Here is a 26,925-nt window from a genome sequence, read left to right on the forward strand (position 1 = left end):
TGAGGGATACCTTAAATAACTGAGAACTACAGATACAATTGTGAGGAAAATGGATTCTGAAATCCAGCCAAGAACAACCACCTGATCTTTAAAGCCTCACTTGCTGCAGGGAATTTATAAGGAGAAAAATCAGGCAGTTAAACAAACACAGCCAGATCTTTTTTCCAGTAAGTCATTTTAATAGGTTTAAGTTATCTCACCCCAGAAAAGCTGGACAAAATTTCATGACCTTGTCAGGCTTTGTTGTGGTAGAATTTAGGAATTATGAGGGTTAGACTGTTATAGTTTGTAAGAGTTTAGTTCTTAACAGTTAAGAAAATAAGTCTCATATTTGCTTCAATTCTGAAATGAGGCTCAACTTGCCTCAGTGAGTATGAATTAAATCTGCAAACTTCAAGGAATAGGAATAATGACTGAACAAGCATCAGCTTAATGATCAGCCAGGAAGAGGCATCCTATCCTCCTCTCTGTAATACTTGGTATGACCTGGTTTCGCTTTGTTCCTAAACATAAATTGACTATAGAAAGAATATATAGGCTGCAGAACTTTATTCCTGGTGCTGTATAAATAATTCAAGGACAAACTTTCATTTTAAGAGCTCCAGCTATATTAATAAAAAGAAAGGAAATCTGCTTTCCCAGGGAAATCTGCTAGGAAACGACAGAACAGACCATTTTTTTTCAAACACAGAAACCATGCCAACGTTTTTTTGTTTTTGTTTTACATTTCACATAATTTGGTCGATGTTGGATTTTATTTGAGTCTTTTTTTTTGGCTTTTCTTGGACTGCTGTGAAGCATTCAGGTGGTTTTTGTATGTTTGGCACATCTTAATTTGTTTAACCTTTGTCTTGATGTTTAACTTCCCTTTAAGTACAAAAAGAGGAGTGGGGGGTGGGAGGTGCAGTGGTCAAAGAAACATTATTTTTTACAAAGTCTGTCTAATACGCTAAGCTTCTTCCTTGGGGAGGAACACATTTCCCATCACTTAAGCCACAAATGTATTTCATCAAGTCCCGGAAGTTGTTGGCTAAGGAAGAAAAGGTCTGCATAGTTAAGTGGGCGCTCTCATAGACAAAGGACAGAAAATTCCCACACATTAATAAACAAAAATCCAGGTTCTTAGGCTGAGAAACTATGGATTTCATATTGATTGCTTTGTTGTTTTGTCCTTAATCTTTTTCTAGTCTTTGGACTGAGAAATGCTTTCCTCATACAACATGAAAACAGATACCGACAATGTATAGCAGCATTCTTATTACAGGCCCAAACAGAAAACATCAAGGTATGTATTTCAGCTTTGTAGGTTTTCATTCTTCAGACGTAAGAGGGAAAAAAATATCTCACTCCAAACTCATTAAGAAACAGTGAAAGGAAAGTTCTGTCTAGTTGGGAAGACAGGAAGGATATGAATATCTAACCACATCAGGCTCAGGAACCGCAGCACTGACCGTTTTCCCACATCCCCAGTGTTGACACAGCCTCCTTCATTTCTCCTGCAGCAGAAGCCCAAGAGCTGCCTCTGACTTCTGGGAGGTCTGTGGGAAATGAGGGTACAACTGCTTTGGATTGCATGCTTTAAAGATGTTCTAATCAGTTTCAAAGCCCTGTATGCAAACAGTATGATGCCAGCTTAAGTGAGGGGCTCCTGCAGTAATAAACCACCGAGTCTTCTCTTCGAAAATAGGTCCCTGTTTCTACAGCTCTGGAGCTGAAGGGCAGCTGCCTACCTGGCTCTGGTGTCTCTGTCTTAGGAGTCTCCATTTTCGCCTTTCCCTGATAGGCTTTCATCAGGACAGCAGTGTGGCCAATTACTGAAAGGCTGCATTGATTTCAAGGACTCGACTTCTTCTCTCAGTCTGTTTTTCAAGTTATGCCAGCAGATTAAAAACTTCTATTTCCACACTACGTGGAAATTTAAGAAATTCAACTTTCAAACTACTTACATTCCCGGTACTCATCTTTGTAATTAGTCATCCTTAACTATTATGGTTTCTTGATTACTCACAACTGTTTATCCAAAATACCATACTCATCTAATCCATTTGCATTCATGTGATTAGAGGTATTTATGATACATTCTAATTAAGACAGAAAATGGGAGACAGGCAAATGTTTCATCAGTCTTCAGTTTTAAAGAGCAAGTCAACAAATACAAAGGAAAATATTAATCCAAATATGTGAGAAATTGTCAGTTTAACAGTCTCACTGTATTTTTTCTTTAACAGAGAACATGGATAGCACAAATAACAGCAGCAATCTCTTGCTTCACCAAGAGTCAAGAAACCAAGAAACTGTCCTCATTCCCTTTGCCTGCAGAACCCTCGGGAATTTAGGCACCTCAACCAAGCAGCGCGCCTTTTAGACATTAGGGGTCAAGGTGTTCCTTCATTCCAACTTGTAGCGCCTGACCTAGGGGTGGCCTCGAATAAGCATTTTAAAGGGTTTCGGAGTTTGAGCCATAGGTACTCCTCAGGGTAGAGTAATAATGGCTTCAACAAATTCGAACCCTGAGGAATTTCTTGTTAAGTATACACATGTTGATATCCCGGAGTATCTCATAATGCTTCAGTCAGGCTGGAAAGGGGGGCGAGGGAAGTATGAGGCTGTTACAGTTCGTAGTGGATGATCAGGTAGATGCAGTGTCGGAAAACAATGCCCACTGCTTTGGTCTGATATGAATTCTAGCATCTTCTTTTATGTGCATCTGTAATGAAACCAAGTCTCCTACCCGGCTTATAAATCAGTTTTACTGCTCTACAATCCTACCTCATACAAAGTCGGATTGCTCTTTTAACATATTAGGCAATGAATAATAATGTCTTCATCTTAGTAGTGGTTTTTAACTTCCTAGTCTCCAACAGTTTACTTATCTCAGGTATACTTTATAATACTCTTAACTTGGAGAAAATCCCAAAGACTAAATTCCATTGTTTTGAGAAAAAAGCAATTATCTGTTCTAGTTTTACTAATTAGTTTTACTTGGGGGTTTCATAGAAATAGTAGCATATCTGTCTCTAAATCTCACTTTTTGAATAATGGCGTTTGTCATAAAACCTGGTTTTGAATGTGTGTGTGAGTTAGCACAGTACAGTCACTGCATCTTATTTGGCAGGACTTAAAACATCATTATAATTGTTACCAAGAAAGGCAGCTTGAATTATTATCATGGTGGAATATACTGTTAACTGCAGGTAAGGAATTAGTTCATATTCTCAGATTGAAATTTGTGATTTTCATTTGAGACAATTTCAGACATAGTACCTTCTGCAGTCTCCAAAATGGAAGTATATATTTATCAACTTGGATCGCAAGACAAATGATACTTAAACTGATCTCCTTAAGCTGGAGAATGGGATAGAGAGGATGGCGCTTGAAGGTCATGTGAACACTTAATTCTTTGAGAAGAATGCACGTTTCACCATGTAAACCAGGCAGTGTGGACAAGTGTACCATAATAGCACTTTTAAAGGGCCAAGCACTATTAGAAGGGAGGGTCACAGCCTGTGTAATAATGTCATATTAGAAGTAAGTGAAAATGAAAGGGAAACCAGTAACTACTGTCAGAGCCTAAGAAAGAAAAAAGGCAAAGTACAGGAGAACAAATTTTAAGTCCTTAGAGATGAAAACTAATTTATGTATTTTTTTAGAGAAAAATCATCTTGCAAGGATTTCTAGAGATCAGCCAACCTAGCAAAGAGCAGTGGACTAGGACTAGTGATCTCTCAAGACTCCTTTTCGTTCCCTGAGGCCACTAAACACGTAGGTATAAAAACTAATTTCTCCCTTAAATCTCATTAAAGGGAGAAAAAAAGACTAACGTGTAAATTTAGTTAAGATGTGGAACAGCTGTAGAATATGCTATATACAAAGAAATATTAGCACTCCTATGTTCACTGCAGCGCTATTCACAATAGCCAAGATGTGGAAAAAACCTTAATGTTCACCAGCAGACGAGTGCATAAAGAAACTGGTATGTACACACAATGGAATTCTGTTCAGCCCTGAAAAAGAAGAAAATTCTGAAACAGGCAACAACACAGATGAAGCTTGAGGACATTATGCTAAGGGAAATAAGTCAGTTGCAGAAAGACAAATACTGCATGATTCTACTTATATGAGATTTCTAAAATACTCAAGTTCATAGATTCAAAGAGTGGAATGATAGTTGCCAAGGGGTAGAGGGAAATGGGGAGTTCCTAATCAATCAATGGGCCATAAAGTCTCAGTTAAGCAATATGAGTGAGCTTGGGAGACCTGTTATACTGTATACTTAAGAGGGTAGATCTCATATTAACTGTTCTTACCACAATAAAATTTAAATAATACGCTATGTATTTGAAGTGGAATTCTATAAAGCTCACAAAAGAACACATCTAATAAGTGAGGATATATACATTCTTTTCAGAGAATAACACATTAGAGTAAACTGAAAAATCACTTCTAAAACTTTGCTTCCTGAGGGTGGGGGACAGCAAAAAGCAACAGCACATTAAGCCATCAGAAAAATGTTAAGTGGTCACCTAGCTATTAAATTTAAGTGTACAATGAAACAGGATTAATATTGTTTAATATTTTTGTTTTGCTAATTCTCTGCAATAATGGAGTGAAAAGGTGATGTCTCAAGCAAAATAGCACTAGTAATTTCTCTTGAAATTATAACTTAATTACTATTCTAAGCTGAACATTAAAGCACACCCACTGCCTATATACAACTGCAAAGTTCTAAGTCTGTAAACAAGGTAACAGCCATTTTACATTATCATCTTTTTAAATAATTTGACAAAATAATTTAGTCACAGAATATACTAGAAAGAAATGATTTTTAATGTCTTTAGCATTTTTTTAAAAAAGCAACAATTCAATAAAGGATCCTTCCATTGTTCTTTATACAGATTTAAATGTTATGTAATTTATCAGGTTACATTTCTAATCAATAATCTTCCACTCACTGAGTTTAGAAACCGCAGTATTTACTGAGCTAAACTCTCTCACAAATAAGGCACAACTACATGATCACAAACAGTAAACAATACATTGAGTCCAAAATCTAAGGGAGAAAATATTCATGCAAAAGTATCTACAGAGGCTATGAATATGATCCAGTTCAGGAAGTACAGAATGTCATAGACATAACTGCGTCACGTTACAATAAATTCATTACTTCTACACAGAGAGAACCTAGCTATTTCCAATTCTATTTTATACAATTTTACATAAATTTAGTAAGTTTATACACAATATTCACATCTGCAACAATGATCATTAAAATTCAGGCAAAGAGCAATTAAGACAATAAAGTGTGGCACGTTATATCATCACACAATGCCATCCATCAAGCTCATGTCTAGGCATACTAAACTGATGGCACATGTAAATCTTATGGATCGAATCATCCAGGGTTTCATAGCCAAAGTGCATTTAAAAAAAACTAGCCAAATAGGTCATGAATAATATCAAAATATATGATCATAATTTGCTCTCCACTTAAAAGCTAAACATCTTTATGCAAATGCACGGTAAAAAAAAAAGTCTCTTTAAAGTTCTCCAAACTATAAAATAATCATAATTTTTTTCAACAGAGATGGGGAACTAACAAATTTGGCAGTTACTATTTAACATTACTGTGAGGAAACTATTAAACTAATTCCACATTAAGAGGTAGTTGAACAAAATTATACATTGCATTGAGGTTTTTGTGTTTGTTTCCCTCTTTCTTTTTTTCTTCAAAATCCTATAACAGCAGCTTTGTCTTCTACTAAAAATTCCGTAGGTATAGTTTATTGTACACTAACCCAGCAAGACTTGATTATTAACTCATATTTCTGTGCTGAGGCTTAGAATTTACTAACATGTGATGCCAATATGCTTTGCGTTAGAGCTGGGACTCCATGTGCCAGCTCTAAATCACTGACAGTCCTAGCAGACATCTAAAATGTAGAACCAATAAGCACTAAGAGGATGACTTTTTAATTAAAAAGAAAACCTGTTTCCAAAACACCTTGTTGGTGAGACTAATAGCTAAATTTTAGGTTTCACTTCTACTTAATATGTAGTCAAATTATTTGGGGCTTATAAAGTAAGATTAGCTAGATGAAAAGTAGAAAATACTCAAACACATATGTATTTGTTGTCCCCACAATTTTTTTATGAGTATGTGGGCAGGGGGAACAAGACAGGGAAAGGCCTTCAGTGCGCCCAATTAGGAGATGAAGTGAACAAATATTTCAAGAAATTTCTCATGAAGTTTCATTATCATTAAAAAGAGTAACTGTGCTGTGAATGTTATTCCAACATGCTTAACAATTATAATTAAGTGTAGAATTAAGAGTATTTGAATTGTAAGTATATGAAAATGCATAATTTCTATTATTCAACTTATTTTTAATAAGGAACCATTATATTTCTTCAATATTTATGCTCAAGGATGTTATGTTTATCTGAGTCCAGGGACTCAGTCAGGGCCCTTGATAGCTACTGACAACAGAGTTTACTTAAATGGGTTTTTAAAATAATTAATGAATATATGGCAATCTCTTTTAGTTTTATACATTATAGGAAGAATATAACATGATAATTTCATTTCAGCATGATACCTGAAAGCACTTACTGTAAATGGATTACTAGGTCCCACCCTCCCCCATTACCAGTGACTGCACTGAGTGAACACATAACTTTACATTTCTTCTTAGAGTAACAAACCAGTATTAATGACTTTTAGGATGTTTTCCAATTTTCCAAATTAAGACTATAAAGTTTAATTCCATTGTTTAGCATACTAATAAGCCAATTTTTAATTACCCTCAATTAATCATTCTGTTTCAGTTCTGATTTTAATATAGGGGTTGGCGATACTCTATTATCCAACTGTTATTTCAAGGTAATTTCATAGCAGTATTTTTGCGAAGTAAACAGATACAGAGTTGATATGAAACCCCAAATTTAGAACCTTTAAAATATAAGTTCAAAACTTTAAAAAACTCTTCCCTGTTAGCTAAGTAGAAAATATAAAACAGGATATTTAACGTCTCCTTGCCATTTTGTATTTGTTTTCACAGATAAGACTATAACAATACCAGTTACTAGCTTTAAGATGCCAAACTACAACACAATTACAGTGAAGCTGAGCTATACTTGAAAAGGTTAAACCAAATTACCTTCAAAAAAGAAGATCCATTAAAAAAAGCAAATTCAGATTCCTGAAGATGCTGGAGAGACAAAATGAGGATATAAAGTGGAAGCTAATCTCAGAAGACTTCCTACTTAAACAGAATAGGACTATTACACAATTTATGTTATTCACCTTCCAACTGGGGGTGAGGCTGGTAGGTTTTGTAGGATTTTTAATTAAGAATATGTGGGAGTTTAAAAATCAGTTAGAAAGACAGAAAAGAAAAATTAACCCTAATCTTTAAATACAACCCGAGAATAGCCATAATACAGATAAAATATGGATAGTCATAAGCAAATTAATTTTAAAGAGATTGCCATAAAATTCACCCAAGAGAACTTAAATCAATATAGTTAACATAAAAACCATGTTTGAATTCATGGTTAATACATATTTAAACATAATCTGTATTTAGAACACTTCAGTAGTAAATTTGTAACAATGCAACTGAGCTATGGACCTATATATAAGAAAAAAGAAAGCTTTATAGTTCTGTGCATGACTTTATAATGAGAATATTGAATATAACTGATGTGTTATTGTGCAATATATCTGATAGGGTAACATCACCTATGTACATTTCCATACACTAAATTTGGGAGAAAGCAGCAGCTATGGAAGTGTATTCATATCATTTCTGAACAATGAAATTATATTTAAAAAAATACATTGCTATTTTCCGTCCAAAATTTATTTACATTTCATTGGATACTTCTAAACTTGGCATGAAAGCTGTTCCAGGGTTAAATGGAGAAAGATGAACTCAAGTCTCACAAAAATAGAAGAATTTTACTTGATATTGATAACATTCCAAAATATACGAATTCTAATTTGGTTTAGTTTTGCAACCACTGTCCAAATCAAATAGTAGTAGTCCAGGACCTCTATTAAGTGCATTTATTAAAAATCTAATGTTACTGTAATTTACTTTGAAGTTGTGATAACCCATTATCCTTGCAAGTCATTGAAACATCCATCACAGACACGAACAGGCTTCTTGGAAGAAGGAGTTAAGGCATTTTTGGCTGAACACTCAGCACAGAAGATATTTCCACATTGTCTGCAGTGATGCTGTAAATGACAAAAATTAAACATTTTCAAGCATAAAAATCTATACCAAAATTATTATGAGACAAGAAGAAAGCAAACTGCATGTGAAAGTATATTAACTTTCAAGTGATTGATGTACTATTTAATAGTATAAAATGTCAATATCGATTTAATCCTTTTAGTTAATTTGAATGCTTCCTATTTAGTCAAATACTAAACATTAAATATGGAATTTATCTTGGAATTCTCAGAAGAACCTTTGTAGGATTTTAATAAATGCCTTAATAAAGTACTTAATAAAGCACCTCTATCAAGTGAAAAACTATTCCTATTTGCAAAATGTTTCAGGCATAATTTCTTCTATAGGAATATAAATGTCTGACTAAAACATGAGTTGACCATGAATGCACTGGTTCAGAAAATGATTATTCCAGAGAGTAACTCAGTGGGAAGACAATGATTGAATATAAAACTAAAATTGAAACACATGGGCGAAAAAGAAATTAGAGTGCACGAAATGTAATTATTCTATGTAGTTACAAATTAAAGCTAATAAATGGCAAAATTTTTAAAGTCTGTCAAATGCAGGACAATTTTGATGGTTAAAACACTGTCACCAAGGAATAAAATCCAGAACTGTAGTAATAAAACCATTTACCCGTCTCACTGTTACGGAAAAGCCTTTCCCACAGGCCATACAGTTTTGTACTTCACTGTCTTCAGCCCACTTTCTAGTCAATGCTTGTGTATGTTTGATCTATTAAAGAGAAAAAGTTTCAATAAATAGTACTCAAAACTATAAACAATGATTGATAATTTCTAACTTGGTGCCCAAGTTTTAAAACAGATACATTTTAAAAAATCAGAAATACTTTGGTCAACTTCCATTATCAAAAGTTGCTACAAATGAATGACAATAAGTAAAGCAAATGTTATTCCTCAAAGGTGTTGGTAATTTCTAACCTTCGATGATTTCCAATGCATTCTAATCCTAAGGATCAAGCAATCCTTCCTTGGAACACTGAGCATATATATAATGAGATCACTTCAACACGCAGGGACTCATTCATTCCTTTGTGTTCTTGACTTTTCCCAGTAATGTCAATTCATGAATGACATGGCTCTCTAATTGTTGAGATCTCTCAGATAAATTCTTTAAATCTTAATTACCCATAACACCTACAGTACTGCTACAACTCAGTAGCCATTTAAAAGTATTATTAAATATGAGGTTTTCTTTTTTAATGTGAAAAATATGCTTTTCACTAAGGCAAATTCTAGGCTAAACAACTGCCTCATATTAGCAGGTGACTTACTTGAAGGGACTGATTCTCTCTGCCTAGCTCCTGCACTGCTGCAGTTGTATTATCCAGCTTTCTTTGCAATTCTAGTACTTTGGTTTGAAGCTTTTCTATTTCACCTTCTCCTTTAAGACACCTAAAATGGAATGCAAAACATAATTAAAAAAAAATCATTACAGACCTTCCCTGTATACAGGTAACCAGTGACTTTAAACATAATACATTACTTTCACCTATATGATTGTTGGAGGGTTAGTTTTTAAATGGCTCCTTAAATAACCTGTAGGAGCACTTCTCTCAAGACTTCTATTTTTTTTTTAATGTGAAACACATTCTTTTTATCACTCAGCATGGAAATAAACTAATTTCACCAGATATCAACCACCTTTCCAGCAGTGCTCTCCTTTCATCTTGGTTATTCTGAACTGTCGCTTCCAGTACTGCAATTTCACCCCGTAAGTCGTCCGTCTGTTTCTCGAGTTCACTGACTCTCCGTTGACTGGACTGCCACTCTTTCTTTATGGTGCCCAAGTTTTCATTTAATGCTGTGATCTGCATGGTAAGTTTAGCCCCATTTTCTTCATGCTTCTTCATTCCTACTTCTTTTTCTTTTATTTCGGAATGCTGAGAAAAGGAACAACAGTAGGTAAAAAACCTACTACAAAAGTAGTGCAAAATAAACTTCAGTTGAACTTTTAAACGGTGGCAGCATAAATAATATTCTACAGGAAAACAGGCACTAATAAAATTGATTCCACAAACATCTGCATAATTTGAAGTGGTTTAAAAGTCTTAAGACTGAAATGATAGGCAACAAGCCTCTTACAAAATCAAGCTAAAGTAAAGCAACTGGAGATTTTCCTTTTTCCCACTAGAGCAGGGGAAGAACACACAGAAATAGCAAGTGCTGGTGTTTTCTTATGTCTCAAATTCAAATGTATCCTCCTGTCTCTATCAAACTGCCAAAAAATAATAATAATACTTCAAATCACCACGTGAACCTGAAACTGCAATTCTTCAATGAAAACATTTAGCCGTCAAATTATCTGGGGATAGTTGGACTCAGTTCAACAGAGGAAAGCCAGATGCTTCCTATTTGGCATGCACAAGTTAGGGAAGGAAAAGCAGACTCTGGTCAGCGTAAGTCCAAGCTGCAGTTTCCGTTCGCCCATATGAACATTCAGTTAACAAGTTTAACATGATTAGCACTCATGCCATCTACCTCAGTCTACATAGTTATAGGCTTGTTTTTCTGGCACTAAAAGTTTTTTTTAATTATGTTTTATTGAATTTTCACTTATATAAACTGAAATATAATTACAGAATAAACATTTCCAATCACATGTCAGCTATTTAAATAAATCACATTTCCTATCTTAAAAATTAAAATGTACTGGGAATGCCAGGTCATATGGTAGTTTTAGTCCTAGTTTTTTAAGGAATCTCCATACTGTCTGTATCAATTTACATCCCCACCAACAGTGCAAGAGGGTTCCCTTTTCTCCACACCGTCTCCAGCATTTACTGTTCGTAGATTTTTCGATGATGGCCATTCTGACTCATGTTGCTGTACTGGCAGAAGCCAGCACAATATTGTAATTATCCTCCAATTAAAAATAAATTTAAAAAAATAAAATGTTAGGTAAGCATTTGAATCATAACTTTTATGTAGAAAAATCCTCTCAATGGATTAATTTACAAAATCAATTGCAAAACACACCTCCCACCATTAACTTACCAGTTTAGCTTCCTTTTCCATAAACTCTTTCTTCAGCTCATCTTCTTCCTTTTTCATCTGCTCTTTTAGCATTTGCTGGGTTTTCTTCTCCTGTTCAAGGGTTGCCTTCAGGGAATCTACTTTCCCTTGAAGCTCTAATTTCTGCTGAATCAAAAGCTGTTTGGCATCCTTGAGATTTGTTATTTCCTATGAAAAAGTAAGACCAAAATAAATCATCCTTTATAGTTAAAAAAAAAAAAAAGCTGAAATTTATACAGCTTATTACAAACAATCAGTTTTAGACTCTTATGAAATTCTTAAAGTTCAATATTTCAAACAGTTAAAAAGGTGCAAGATTATGTATTTGCTGCTCAACAATCAAATTCAGCTGATGCTTTTACAATGTATGTTTTGATTAAATGATATGAAAAATTTCTACCCCCTATTTTCCCTTTTCTTCATTTCACAAGCATTTATTGGTCAACATTTAGGCATCATACACTGTTAGGTTCTAGGGATATACATTAAAAGATAAATTATATACATTCCCTGAGTTTAGGAAGTCAGTCTAGAAGAACATAATGATATGAAGATAATTATAAAGTAAAATGGCAAGTATATTGATAGACACAAGAGGTATTATGAGACCACCTGAGAAAAATCTAACCCTTCTCTATGAAAATGAGTTAACATTTTAAAAGCAACTTATAAGCAATTCAGTTTCTTTAAGTGGCACACCAGCCATGCTAATGCTAAGAAAAATGTTCTAAATAACAGATTAAAGGATTTTAGGAAGAAAAAGTATTTAAAAAACAGAATCCCTTAAAATCCTAATCCTAAACGCATATATTTTTGAAGTTTATATCTGTAAGCTTAACAGACAGCTCTCTTGATCATCATCTCAACAAAATTTAAACTTTTGGGGTTACTTTGCTCTATTCAATAATCTGAAAGCAAAGTTAACACAGTTTCAACATGTGTATAGACACTACAACATAAGAACACTGTGAGAGCAGGAGTATTTGTCAAAAACAACAACGTGTGTGCCTGTGGCCGATTCATGTTGGTGTATGGCAGAAACCAGCACCATACTGTAAAGCAGTTATCTTCCAACTAAAAAAAATGTGCCTGGCACATACTATGTTCTAAATAAACAGATAAACATAGCCTGTATGTGTGTATATATGTATATAAGACATATATCTCTACACACACAAACACATACACACACACACACACGTATCTCTTTAACAACACTCAGTTCAGTTCAGTCCAGTCACTCAGTCGTGTCCAACTCTTTGCAACCCCATTAACTGCAGCACGCCAGGCCTCCCTGTCCACCACCAACTCCCAGAGTCCACCCAAACCCATGTCCATCGAGTCGGTGATGCCATCCAACCATCTCATCCTCTGTTGTCCCCTTCTCCTCCTGCCTTCAATCTTTCCCAGAATCAGGGTCTTTTCAAATGAGTCAGCCCTCCGCACCAGGTGGCCAAATGATTGGAGCTTCAGCTTCAACATCAGTTCTTCCAATGAGCACCCAGGACTAATCTTTAAGATGGACTGGTTGGATCTCCTTGCAGTCCAAGGGACTCTCAAGAGTCTTCTCCAACACCACAGTTCAAAAGCATCAATTCTTCGGTGCTCAGCTTTCTTTATAGTCCAACTCTCACATCCATACATGACCACTGGAAAAACCATAGCCTTGACTAGGTGGACCTTTGTTGGCAAAGTAATGTCTCTGCTTTTTAATAAGCTGTCTAGGTTGGTCATAACCTTCCTTCCAAGCAGTAAGCATCTTTTAATTTTCTGGCTGCAATCACCATCTGCAGGGATTCTGGAGCCCTAAAAAATAAAGTTAGCCACTGTTTCCCCATCTATTTGCCATGAAGTGATGGGACTGGATGCCATGATCTTCGTTTTCTGAATGTTGAGCTTTAAGCCAACTTTTTCACTCTCTTCTTTCACTTTCATCAAGAGGCTCTTTAGTTCTTCTTCACTTTCTGCCATAAGGGTGATGTCATCTGCACTTTATTAACAACACTAATATAACATTAACATTAACAACATTAATTAATAACATCAATATAACATTAACAACACTAATATAATACAAAAGGAAAAACAATCTTCACATACCTTTATGCTTTCCTGCTTGTGAGACTTGAGTTCTTCACTCAATTTAGCAATTTCTTTTTCTTGTCTACACTTAACTTCCTCTGTCTCTGCCAATTTAGATTTTTCATTTACTAGTTCTTTTTCTTTTAGTGACTATAGAAAAAATGATTTATATAATTTTAAAGTAAATACTTAAAATTAATGTAACAAAAATGATTGCTTCTATTTATGACTGTCATTGCCACTTTCCACCTAAGTTGAGCAAATTACTTATGTCTCTTGTGTCTTTATTTATACAACAATAAGACTTTTATAAAGGATTAAACAGTTAATACTGTAAAACTGTTTGGCTAAAGTGTAGCCAAAACTACCATCTTACCCTTATTATCTTTATATCACTGTCTTTATATAAGGCACCTAGGGAGGAATATTATACATCATCTAACTTAATCTCTATACCAGGTAGCTCTTTTTAATTCTCATTTTTTAGGCAAGGAACAAAGACTCAGAGAAGATAAATAGAAGTAGAATCAAAAACTAAAACAAGATCAACCTGATCTAAAACCCTTGTAATTAAAGGCCTCTAAACTATACAGCTCTGTCAGAATTTTCTAACTTGAGGCACCAATTATAAATTTCATTCCAGCTTCAGCAGTGCCATCACCACAAAAATATCCCCCAATTTTTAAATTAAAGATAATTCAGAGGGAATTCCCTGGTGGTCCGGGGGTTAGGACTCCACTCTCTCACTGTTGAGAGCCCAGGTTTTTTTGGTATGGCCAAAAAAAAATTTGAGGAACTGCATAATTAAGATATACCAAGAACTTTAGGAATTGTACACTTCAGAATATATCAATTGATGGAAATATATGATTTCAATAAGGAAACCAAAAATAAGATGTTTCCTAGAATCTGAATTTCCCTTTCATATAAAATTTTAACTGATCTTTAAATGTACTAGGCATAATACAGTGCTTTCAACTTCATAACCTAGCATCATTTATACAAAATACACCCCTACTTCCCCTTAGAAAAAATTGGTTCTTAACTTCAAGAATTTTTAACAAGCTTAAGAATTATTCCTAGACCTTTTATTACCTCATTAATAAATCCAGAGAATAACATGTTACATGAGAAACAGTTGAGGGACTATAATATCTGTTTTTGAATAACCAAGGGCCTATCATGTAAGAAACCAGATTTGTTTGTAAAACTTAAAAAGCAGTAAGAAGATGGACAGAAATGACAATGAACTTCCCGGCATTAGAATTCCAATCACCAAAAGCCTTTTATAAGAAACTAGAAGTCCATCTGAGAGAGCTATTAAATATAAAGGTGATGCCTATGTTGGGTGAGAGATTTGACTAGATCTCCATAGTCATTGTAACTCTGAGATTCTAGATTTAGTCAGAAAATAAAATACCTTTTCTTTTTGCATATCTTGTAGTGCTTTATTCTGTTCCTTCAATTGCTGTTCTTTCTTTGCTAAATCTTGCTCCAAAGTAGTCTTGGTGGTCTTCAGTTCTTGAATCAATTTATTTTGGTTTCCAATTTGATTTCTGTTTGATATCAAATCCTCCTGTGCTAGAGAAAGCTTCTCTTCTACAGACTTATAAAAACAATTTCCCCAAATTATTATTGTCATTTTTAGTAAATTTCAACAGAAACATAATGGTTAATATACATGACAGTTATGCATAAACATAATGGAAAGAAGTACTTTAAAAATGATCTGTAAGTATTTACTGGCTAAGTGATATAAAGAATACCAAATAAGTAGGAAACATATCAAACACTCAAAGAACATAGTTAGAATATATGGAGAGACATGAAAAAAAAAGCAATTTAAAAAGAGTTACAAAAATTATGTATACATACATGTTTTGTAGGATCTATGACGACCCTTGGCATACTAAAAGCTTTATTTAATAGATAAGCTTTTTTATCTTGGGAGGAAAATGTATTTTAAATCGCCAATCTGATCAAGTGAACTAAAACAGGAAAGTCAACCAGACATCAGAGGCTCTACTTCTGGCAAGGCCATCACCCCATCCACTTAACTTCTCATCTATGTGTGTAAGTAGCACTGTCAGGTAACATAGTCCATAGTTAACAACTGTACGAAGGCCCAGATATTTCAAGAAGCTGAAGCTGGGGAAAAGAACCAGTTTTTTGACATACTAGGTTTTGATTTGGGGGTAGTTATGGTAACAGGTGGGGAATGGAAAATGGCAGGAACTTTGCCCCTCTCAGCTGCTAAGGGAAATAATTCTAAGATGTTCTTCTGCCATCTAGAAAAAACTTATCTTTCTTATCTTGGCGATATAGTTTCTTTGAAAAAAAGGGCAGAAGATATAATTCAGGAGGAATCACTGTTGTCTAAGGTTGGCTATAGTAAGCATTTAATAGCCACCTGATGTAAAGGGTCGACTCACTAGAAAAGACCGTGATGCTGGGAAAGATTGAAGGCAGGAGGAGAAGGGGACGACAGAGGATGAGATGGCTGGATGGCATCACTGACTCGATGGACGTGAGTCTGAGTGAACTCCGGGAGTTGGTGATGGACAGGGAGGCCTGGCATGCTGCGATTCATGGGGTCGCAAAGAGTCGAACACGACTGAACAACAACAATGGCTGGGTCGCTCTGCTGTCCACCTGAAACTATCACGACAGTATTCATCGGCTATTCTCCAATACAAAATTAAGTTTTTTAAAAAAAGCATTCAACCAAGGATAGATGAAAAATGAATGAAAACCTTATTTAAATGACTTAACCTTCCTGAGATTATTCCTTAGAAATAACTCAGTTCAGAAGTCTTTTCTAATTAAATTTCCATTTTCAATGGCTTCCAGTAGAATACTAAAAACCATAACGCTTCCTTTTGGGGAAAGACCTAAAGTCACTAGTCCTTTACTAATCAAGCAGCTAAGCATTAACTTAATATACTACACTAAGGTAGACAGGACAGTAAAAAATGGCCCTGAAAGAAGGTGACCATGTAGCCTGGAAAATAGAACCAGAGTGTAAAATCCAAGTTGTACAGCCACCTGCTATGTGCCAGATGCACAGAAAAATCAATGTGAATGTTCTCTGTGGAATGTTTAAAGAAGGCTCCACGGGCATGTGGGAACTGACTTTAAGTATCACAAAGGGTGAGAGTGTTTTCAGAGGAAAAAATAAAATTTGTCAACACCTAGCCAATAAGATCTACACAACTGTTATTAGGTCCTGATCTAGTGTTGCTTCTGCTGCTAAGTCACTCAGTCGTGTCTGACTCTGTGCAACCCCACAGACAGCAGCCCACCAGGCTCCCCCGTCCCTGGGATTCTCCAGGCAAGAACACTGGAGTGGGTTGCCATTTCCTTCTCCAATGCATGAAAGTGAAAAGTGAAAGTGAAGTCGCTCAGTCGTGTCCGACTCCTAGCAACCCCATGGACTGCAGCCTACCAGGCTCCTCCGTCCATGGGATTTTCCAGGCAAGAGTACTGGAGTGGGGTGCCATTGCCTTCTTCATGATCTAGTGTTAAGGAATACCAATTCTTGCTAGAGCCTAAAAGCACAAGAATTCCAAAATGCCCATGTTCTAAATAACAGCCTATAAAATTTGGAACTCACAGAATCCTAATGACTAAATCTTTAAAGTCAAGCTAAAAATCTGCACTACTCTTTTCTGAGCCAAGACATACTGTTCTACTTGCCTCTGGATATTCATCTATGACATTCAGCAGTATACTGCCGTTTCAAACACTCCTTTTATCTTTTGTGCTGAAGACGACACAATTTTCATCTGCTTAGCATCTTTTCCCTTGGAGAACTCCCTCTCACTATGATGGTTTACTGGGGTTATCTTTAATTCACCCACTGCCACTGGAATAAGCAAATCCCTGAGCAGATCAAGCACCACCCTGATCCTGAATACCCCAATTCAGTGTAGCAAAAAAACATTTTCTGCACTGTTCCATGGTAGCTATTGTTTTTTTTGGTCTGTTTAACAATTTTTCCCTTTTTTCTTTCAACATAAACTTATAAAAATTTTTAGTTATTACGTTTTCTTGATGCCTGGGTGAAATGACATGAGGAATAGTACTATGCTAAGAAGATTTATACTTAACTGTAAACTTTTTATCCTAGAGTTTTCACTTCACTGAGGGTGCAAATTTTAGTTAAATTCCACTTCTACCTTTCCTGAACATCAAAGAATAGCACCCAGCAAAGCCAATTTAAAATATCCAGTCAACAAACTTTGGTACTTCATAAATAATCCAGCAGATGGGGCTAAAGGCATAGATCAAGCCAGCTCAGCTTCCATTCTACTGGTGTCTTGGCGAACACCATCAGCCCACAGATGGCAGTCTTGATTAGGTGTCATGTTACAAGGTTCTGAACCTCTCCCTTTCTCTCTTACATAATAATCACTGAAGCAAAAGAAAAAGAATGGCTGATCCCTTATTTTGGCCTATAAATATCACTTGAACTTTCTGAGGATTTTTAATAGTTGAGATGTCATTTTGGAAGGATTAGCATAGAATCTGTCAATATCCTATCTTATGAAAAAAATTTCTAGTGAAATGATGGTAAAAGAATAAAGGTCTGAAGAGCTGAGATCCAGTCACAGTTCTGTTACTGTGCAAACACCAGGCCTGTCACCAACCAAGGGGGCCTCAGTCTCATCTGCAGAAGCAAGCTTTGGTACAGAGTGTCCATCCACAGCCTCTCAAGTTGTTTTTCTCCCTTTCTCTTACCCATGTTTACACTTGAATTTTTCTTTTATGTATAAAATTAGAACATGATTTTATAGCTTTCAGGCATAATAAAAATTGTTGGCTTAATGAAAAAATACTGATCTGAAAGATCTAAGTCTTGTTATTATGTTGTTATGTTCTTCGGTAAATAACACATCCATATAAAGAAAAAGATTTCTAAAGATTTTTAAATCGGTCATTAGGTTGCAACTTCTCTTTCACCTAAATGTCCATCAAATTCCTTCACATTGTCCATCCTTACTCTACCAGCCCAAGCCACCACCATCTGCACTTGGACTACTGCAGTCTCCTCTCTCGTCCCCACATTCAGCCACATTGGCTTAAAATACAAATTCGAACAAACCCTTTCAGTGATTCCCTCCTGCCGACAGGATAAAGTCCAAACTTTTCAACAACCTTCCCTGACTTTCTTTAGTGTTGTAAAGGGAAAAAAAGAAAATAAAGAGAATATAATAAGATGCTTTCTAAATGTCAGGTGGTATTAAAAAAAAAAAAACTCTTGCTGATTTTGAACTTTATATATAAATATATATATATATATATATATATATATATACACATACACATATATATACACACATACATACATATAAACACCTACTATTTGGCCCTATGGAAATTCTTTTCCCCGATCTCCTGTTGCTTTGTCAGATCATTAGTCACCACTGCTTCCTCCACTCCCTTGCACTCTATATTATTCAGCCCTTTTGTTTCATCTTCTCTCTCCAATTAATCTCTTCTGTTCCATCTTTTTAACTCCAGTCCTAATCAACTCACAGCTAGATTACGAGTTAAGAGGAAGAAAGGGAGACAGCCTCTTAATTAATCCCCTCAGCACTAGTTTAGTCTACACCAGATCCAAACCAAGCTGTCTGTAAACCACTTCCGGGTTAAGTATATATCCTCTTCCTGTTACTCCTCTGCTTAGACTCTTCATTCCCTGCTACCTCCACCCCAACATAAAGTCCAATCGGTCACCCTTGCTAGGCATCTAAGGTACCACACAATTTAATCCTAGTCCTTTTAATTTTAATTTCCAAACACAAGTCAATTATGGTGACTGCCTCCTGGCTTTGCTGGTTCCCCCTGCTACTCCCTTTCTCAGTGTCTCCTGAGTGAACTGATCTTTCTCAGACTCTCTGTATTCAAATTCTTATCTTTCAGGATCAGAGCAAGTTCTACCTCCTTCATAAAGCCTTCCCTATAGGAGCCTATGAATAAAGTATAGACATAGTCTATTTATGAAAGTGAAAGTGAAGTCGCTCAGTCGTGTCCGACTCTGCAACCCCATGGACTGCAGCCTACCAGGCTTCTCAGTCCACAGGATTTTCCAGGCAAGAGTACTGGAGTGGGTTGCCACTGCCTTCTCCAAGGGATCTTCCCGACCCAGGGATTGAACCCACATTGTAGGCAGATGCTTTACCCTCTGAGCCACCAGGGAAGCCTATAAATACACTATATATATAAAAATATTCTGTGATTTTCAATGGAATTTTTCAATAAAGCATTTTAAATTAAGCAAAGAAACAAAAATCCAGACACAGGAAAGAATCAAAAGGCATACTAATTTCACTGTGGCAAAAAAGAGAGAACTGGTTAAACCTTCTGTGAGAGAATACAAATGTTCCATTTCCCTTAAACAACTGATAATGCTACATAAAAATTATTTACCCTTTTTGTATATCCATCATTTTAGTAAAAATGATACTTCATCTAATCCAACAGTATTGCCAAGGCCAAAGTATCCATATATGTTTAGATAATTTAAGTTTACTTTGAGCTATAATCTCCTAATTTTAATATTATGCATTACAGTGGTCTTGGGAAGTTGACAAACATAAAGTCAATATTGACAAGCAACAATAAATCTGCTTGCATTTTCACAAGTGGTTTACATTTAAAACTCAGATTTTCTAACAGCAGTTCACTTTTTTTTTAAAATAAAGGCAGCAAAGTCCTTAGATAAGCTAATGTAGCAACTAACATATTTCCAAATTATTTCACTATTAAAGATGTTATTTTAAAATGCCTATATTTACTATATATTTTATCATATAAAACAATTTTTAAAAAGAATGTTTCTCCAAAAATAATAATAAAAAACAAGCATGATATTCCACAAATACTAAGACTTTTAATGCCCATTTGGGTTTAAATCAATCCTTTAATGAATGTCTATAACAAGTTATTGGTTTTTATGACATAATTCACTATACCTTAAGATCCTGCCTTGTGGCAAGTAGTTCAGATTCCTTCCCATAGAAATCCGACTGAAGCTGTTTTAGATTTTCCTGACTTTTTTCATAGGTGTTTTGTAACACTGATATTTTTTGTTTCTCTGCTGCAAGTTCCTGTGCTGCTTGCATTGACTGCTGCTGTAGTTTATTCTCAAGTTCTGTCTGAAACATACAACAGTTACTTAAAATAGTATGCGCGCCAAAAACAGGTTACAAAGATAGAATGACTTCATCCAATTCTACAGCCTTCTCCTCACTTCTCCACTTACCACATGTTCCAACAGCAAATCTTCTATAACGACATTTAAGCTTTGTAAACTTTGCTAATATTGTTTACTCTCCTTTAAATAGCTAATTCCCCTTTTTAACCTTTCAACATTATAATAATCTTCAAAGACACAGTTCAAATGCTAGCTCCTCTAGAAAACCAGTCAAAATTCCCACAGAGTTCTAATTTTTCCTCATTCTCCTTTTTATTACAGTTTTTTTTAGGTATCTGCTTCCTCATTAAATTATATAGGCTGCATGAGAACAGGGGCCATATCCTATTCATTCTGGGTTCCCACAAGTAGGTTTCCTAGTACAGGAACTGATGACTTACAGCCTTGCTGAATCCTTTGTGACTCAATCACATTAAAAAATGTATGTATATGTATTCTTTTTCCTATTTCACTGTGGCCCAGTGAAAAACTTCTATAGACCATCACTGTACAGTCTACCATGCACACTGACACTCCTCGATCATAATCTGCTATACTTATATATAACATCCAACAATTATTTAGCTTCTACATGACACTGGGCACACTACTAGATACTTTAAATACATTATCTCAGTCTTTACAACTCCATGACCTCATTTTCTTTAAGCTCAGAAAGATGGATCCCTTTCCTGTGACCACAAATTTGATGTGTGTCACACAGAATTTGAATTCAGATTTACCTGGCTCTAAAATGTATCTTCTTTCCATGAAAGTACACTGCTGCTGCTGCTGCTGCTGCTAAGTTGCTTCAGTTGTGTCCGACTCTGTGTGACCCCATAGACGGTAGCCTACCAGGCTCCCCGTCCCTGGGATTCTCCAGGCAAGAACACTGGAGTGGGGTGCCATTTTCCTCAATAAAACCAAATTATTATTGCCTTTCAATTATTCTCTAGGTACTCCAAATTCCAAGTCTAATTTACAGAGACTGGCTAACCACTCAATACTCTCCCAAAATGTCTTTCCTGAGTTAAAGGTGTTCCTTTTTCTGGCATCTATATACTAATACAAAGTAACTACTGCTGCCGGGAGTCAGCCTGAGGAACTCCGCCCATGGCAAAGGTCATGAGGAAGGAGGCTCGACATACGCGCAAAGGCGGGATCGAGCCTCAGGAGTCCCCCTGGAAATTCTCGAGCATCTACCCCCAAAACCAGAGTCTGCCTACTTTACTGCTTTGTGCTCTCACCTCTGACTTTACGGGGGGCTGTCCCTCACCACCATCTTTCTCTCTCTGAAAAGGAGTTAACTTACAGCTCCAGTTAATAAAGTTCCTGGGCATAATAGGAATGTTTAAATCCAAACCCCTCAGATGACTCTCTAACTTGCCTGACAAGTTTACCCGGACTCCTACAGCTATGCATACGATTGTTTACAGTCTCCCAAGGCGAGAGGCACGGGAAGCTTAAGATATTCAAATAGCATAGAGCCTCTCAGAGAGTCAGAAGCTGTCAGAATAAAACTAGTAGATTTCATTGATGAGCCAATGCTTGCTGCCAAGTTTCCACATCCCCTGTATTGTATCCTTGAATGTGTATTAATTAATATAGTTGGTATGTAGAAAAAATAAGTAGTGGCCTTGGTGTTAGCAACTTTAGACCCTTAAGGTAATAAATTCTTTCCTTTGTTGTAAACCCACTGCACCTATGCCCTATAGGAATGCAACTTTATCTAACACCTTCGGAGTATGGCGCCAAACTAATTACTCTTAGAGAAAATAAGTCTTATGGTTGACAAACCTTTGTCAGAGTCATAAAATGTTAATAGGCCTTCTGGCCAGAAGATGATGTAAATCACCTAAACCATTTGTATACGATAAGTTTGCAGAAAAGAAACCCTGGTTTCGATAAGGATCAAAGACTGCTGACTTTGCATGATTTCACACCCCCTATTATCCTCTATGTGCAACTTATGGTATAAAAACCCCTGTTGAAAATAAAGCTATGGGCCTTGCTCACCGAAGCTTGGTCTCCCCATGTCATTCTTTCTCTCAACCTCTGACTGAATTTCCATCTGGAGCACGGAGGCCCGCCAAGCCTACTAATTCTGCCAGGCTTCTAATATCTGACCGGGGAGGCCTTAGGGTCTCCTCTCCCTCGGGAGAATGGGAAGACGCCTGTGGCCTACGTAGGTGGTGCAAACTTCTTGGCTTGAAGTTTTATTGGTTTTCCGCGTAAACCAAGCTATTCAGCCTCTTTTCTCCACTGAATTTTCTCACTGAGCTATCCTTATTCTATTACTCTTTATATCTTTGATTAGTATTTAATTAAAACCAGTGTACTCGCCGATGCCGTCTCCCCTTCGAATTCCCTGGATCAACCGGGGCTGGACCCCAGCATACTGCTATGAATATTTGTGACTCCCCAAAATTCAAGTTGAAGCCTGGATCAAATGTGATGGTATTTGCATGTAGGGGTCTTTGGCAGTCATTAAGGTAGAGCCCTCATGAATAGGATTAGTGGGTTTACAAGAAGAAATACAATCGCTCAGTCATATAAGGATACAACAAGACAGCTGCCTACAAGACAGAAAGTGGGCCCTCACCAGACACTCAATATGCCAGGTGCCTTGATCTTCAACTTTCCAGTCTCCAGAACTATGAGAAATAAATGCTTATTATTTAAACCGTCTAGTCTGTGGTATTTTCATTGTAACAGTCCCATACAAGACAACTACCAATAAGAGCATTTCCTCTAAATCTCAAAATCCTTAAGATGTCATTTAACGTGCTGTGCTGTGCTTAGTTGCTCAGTTGTGTCCGACTCTTTGCGACCCCATGGACTGCAGCCCACCAGGCTCCTCTATCCACGGGGATTCTCCAGACAAGAATACTGGAGTGGGTTGCCATGTCCTCCTCCAGGGGATCTTTCCACCCACATTGCAGGCGGATTCTTTACCGACTGAACCACCATTTAATAAAGCCATGCACAGTATTGGCAATATACATTAATTATAAATCTGGAAGCAATCTTACTATAATAAATAAAAAAGAAAATGTACTAAAAATAGTTGTTGGCTTTTTTTTTTTAATTTACTAAATCATGATATAAAAATGAAGATCTAAGGAAAACTTGAATATGAGGCTACTAGATTTGAGGGGAAAAAATGACCTCAAGATGTCAAATCATAGAACAAAATATACACTGTGATAATTACATCCTGATGTATGATTATATATATGATAACACACACAAAAAAAGGTCAGACAAATTTGTCTACTCCTGTTTGTGTTATAAGAAAATTACTCTTTTGTAAAGTGGCCGTAATAATCATTATAAAAACAGTGATCAGCATAAAATATGTATTTGTGGGTTTTTTTCCCCTCTAGTAACATGACAAGCCAACTATTAAAAATATGATATACTTTGTTTCACATACTAGGGATATTATATCTCTCTTCTCCCTAGATGAATTAATATGCACATATCAACACTGGGAAAAACCTCCATTTGTTCAAATATTAAGCTCAATCCACTTTTATCAACTCTTGTTCTGGACAAGTACTAAAACATACTTAAGAATGAAGGACAGATGTTTAATAATAAATTAGCGTAGGTTTGGAAACAAACCATTATGATACAACTTAATGAAACCTATACTACTGAATATTTAAATATCTTTGTGATTTTTGTTCTTGGTTATTTCCATTAATAAGGATAAATTATCTTGAGAGTCCCTTGGACTGCAAGGAGATCCAACCAGTCCATTCTAAAGGAGATCAGCCCTGGGATTTCTTTGGAAGGAATGATGCTAAAGCTGAAAGTCCAGTATTTTGGCCACCTCATGCGAAGAGTTGACTCATTGGAAAAGACTCTGATGCTGGGAGGGATTGGGGGCAAGAGGAGAAGGGGATGACAGAGGATGAGATGGCTGGATGGCATCACTGACTCGATGGACATGAGTCTGAGTGAACTCCGGGAGTTGGTGATGGACAGGGAGGCCTGGCGTGCTGGGATTCATGGGGTCGCAAAGAGTCGGACACGGCTGAGCAACTGATCTGATCTGATCTTTAAATTCCTTAAAATTTTCTAATACACTATAAATGGTGTATAAATATTCTCTTAACGTTAGTTACATGTTATTTTACAAAAAGGCAGTTTTATGTCTATCAGACAAACAATTAGTGCTAAGATTTTAAATAAGTGTCTAACAACATGGTTATAGTGAATGGAAATCTAGACAGATATTTAATCATATAATTCAGTGCATTTTACATTTAACTTAAAGAAAATTTGGGCATATATGTAAAATTTTCTTTGTTGCAACTCATTTGTATTAACTATCATACAGTTATTTTAACTTCAAAGTTTTTCTTCCAATAGAAAGTAAGTATCATATCATTACCTTCTGTGAAACAGCAATTTTAACTTCTCCTTGGAGTGTTTCAATTTGCTTTTTCTTCTGTTCAGTCAATTGCTTTAGCTCATTTATGTTACTCTGAAGCTGTTGTTCTTCTTTTTCCTTTTGTTTTAAGCTGTCCTGGGCCTGTATGACTTGTCCCTGCATGGAACTGAGCTCCAACTTCAACTGATGAGAAGTCTAAAAGAAAATACAATCTGTTCAGCATTCATTTCTCCATTCAACACACATTTATTGAGTACCTATTAAGCATTACTGTAAGTAGAAACTACTGAGTCTGTTGACCACAGATATTCAGTAGTAAACCAAAAAGAAAAATCCCTGCCCTCATGGAACTTTCATAACTGACACTTCACTATTGGATCAGACTATGGACTGATCAATATTTGTTTAATCTTGCCTTCCTTTTTAAGTTATACATTGGGATAGAGCCTGCAAATGCACAGGATTGGTATTCTCATATCATAGAAAAGGGAAAATCAACAGTCTTTAGATTGCTGAAATGTCTACTGTCTTGAATATTCTCAAAATCCTAACTGAATTCCCTGGTTGTCCAGTGGTCAGGACTCAGCACTTTCACTGCCAGGCCTGGGTTCAAGATCCCTGCAAGCAGCACAGTGGGGCCAAAAAAAGTAAAATAAAATTTTAAAAATGCTGAGTCTACTAGTCAAAGTGAATCAGAAAGGATAGCTTCATATTAACTATCATATTAACAAATTAACAAAATAATTTTGGCAAACATCTTTAGTATCTGTCTAAACCATACAATCATGTCCTCATTTAGGGATTTGAGGCATATTTTGCTATTACCTGTTTTCATAATTTATTAGGATACATTTCTGTTCAAAATTAACTATCATATAGAAGTCACACTGAGGTTCTTCTGTGGCCAAGGTGAACTACACTACGTCTCACCCTTCCAACCAAAGTCACATTTTCATGTTTTACGCATATTTCATTAAAGACCTAATTTGAGCAATTGACCACTCAAAGTTACTTTTAAAAGTTTCAGAGCTATGTATATGGATGCTTCAGCTTATTGCCAATACAAAGGGAAATATTTCGTGCAAAACAGGAGTCAAGCAGTGTTAACAATGCTGATGATTGTTATGATAACCAATGATAAAGTAATAGCTAACCCCTGACCATTTATTTCATTACAATTGGTATTCTGAGCACTCTGATATGCATTAACCCATTTACTTCTCACAATAAAGCTATGACACAGATTCTACTATCAGCCTCATCTTACCGCTGAGGAAACTGGAGCACAGAGAGATGAGTCATCTGCCTGAGAGAAGTCAAGACAGCAGAGCTAATAACTGACACGGTTAGGATATAAATTTGGACAATCTGGATTCACGGCCTGGGCACTAAATCACTGTAATTTTGCCACTATGACTGGCATATAAAGCACAGAAGTCTTCTTTCAATCAACAACCAGAACATAATCACACTGAAGACTTGTTGGGATGATGTTTTGCTGCTTTATCAAATCAGATCTCTAAAAAGCTACATGCCTAGACTCTAGCTGCTAGAGGTTATATCTTCAGAGAAGAATAATAATATATATATATTATATACATTTATTTACTCATGTTTGTTTTGATGAAGAACAATAGAAGCATTAACCACAGAACAATCACTTGTGATTCTTATATAACCATTATTAAATATTTCATTAACATAAATGTCAAAGAGCACTTAAATGTCATTTCTATGGAAAATCTATGAAGACTGTTTTTTATCCATACTAATGTTCCTTAACTTTGATAATTTAATTAAATCACTCAGGCTAGTTGACTCTATTTATTAAGTATAATTCTTTATTTTATTATTAATTATAATCCTTTATTTTGGGCCTTTTATTATCATTTAGCTTAAATCTTTTTAGCAGTTGGTAGAACACAAAGAAAATAAACCTTTTGAATTAAGAATCTACTGTGAAGA

At 35.9% G+C, this 26,925-nt stretch overlaps 2 protein-coding genes across 4 annotated transcripts in view; one reads left to right on the plus strand and one right to left on the minus strand.

Annotated features, from left to right (window-relative positions):
• Positions 1-4,328, plus strand: part of PLEKHG7 (pleckstrin homology and RhoGEF domain containing G7) — an 82,286-nt gene extending 77,958 nt beyond the window's left edge. The window contains exons 15-16 of the mRNA XM_061415739.1: positions 1,188-1,285; positions 2,229-4,328. Coding sequence (XP_061271723.1) covers positions 1,188-1,285; positions 2,229-2,336 — 206 coding nt within the window. The 3' untranslated portion in view covers positions 2,337-4,328. The remainder of the gene's footprint in view (positions 1-1,187; positions 1,286-2,228) is intronic.
• Positions 4,329-4,814: 486 nt separating this feature from the next.
• EEA1 (early endosome antigen 1) overlaps positions 4,815-26,925 on the minus strand; it is a 132,373-nt gene continuing 110,262 nt past the window's right edge. For all 3 annotated transcript variants that reach the window (XM_061415737.1, XM_061415736.1, XM_061415738.1), the window contains 9 exons: positions 24,961-25,155; positions 20,338-20,520; positions 14,781-14,966; positions 13,379-13,510; positions 11,261-11,446; positions 9,908-10,146; positions 9,538-9,658; positions 8,880-8,978; positions 4,815-8,242 (listed from right to left, as the gene is read on the minus strand). In XM_061415737.1, the coding sequence (XP_061271721.1) occupies positions 8,120-8,242; positions 8,880-8,978; positions 9,538-9,658; positions 9,908-10,146; positions 11,261-11,446; positions 13,379-13,510; positions 14,781-14,966; positions 20,338-20,520; positions 24,961-25,155 (1,464 nt within the window). In that variant the 3' untranslated portion in view covers positions 4,815-8,119. The remainder of the gene's footprint in view (positions 8,243-8,879; positions 8,979-9,537; positions 9,659-9,907; positions 10,147-11,260; positions 11,447-13,378; positions 13,511-14,780; positions 14,967-20,337; positions 20,521-24,960; positions 25,156-26,925) is intronic.

Source organism: Bos javanicus, chromosome 5, assembly GCF_032452875.1.
Source record: "Bos javanicus breed banteng chromosome 5, ARS-OSU_banteng_1.0, whole genome shotgun sequence".
Classification (NCBI taxonomy): domain Eukaryota; kingdom Metazoa; phylum Chordata; class Mammalia; order Artiodactyla; family Bovidae; genus Bos; species Bos javanicus.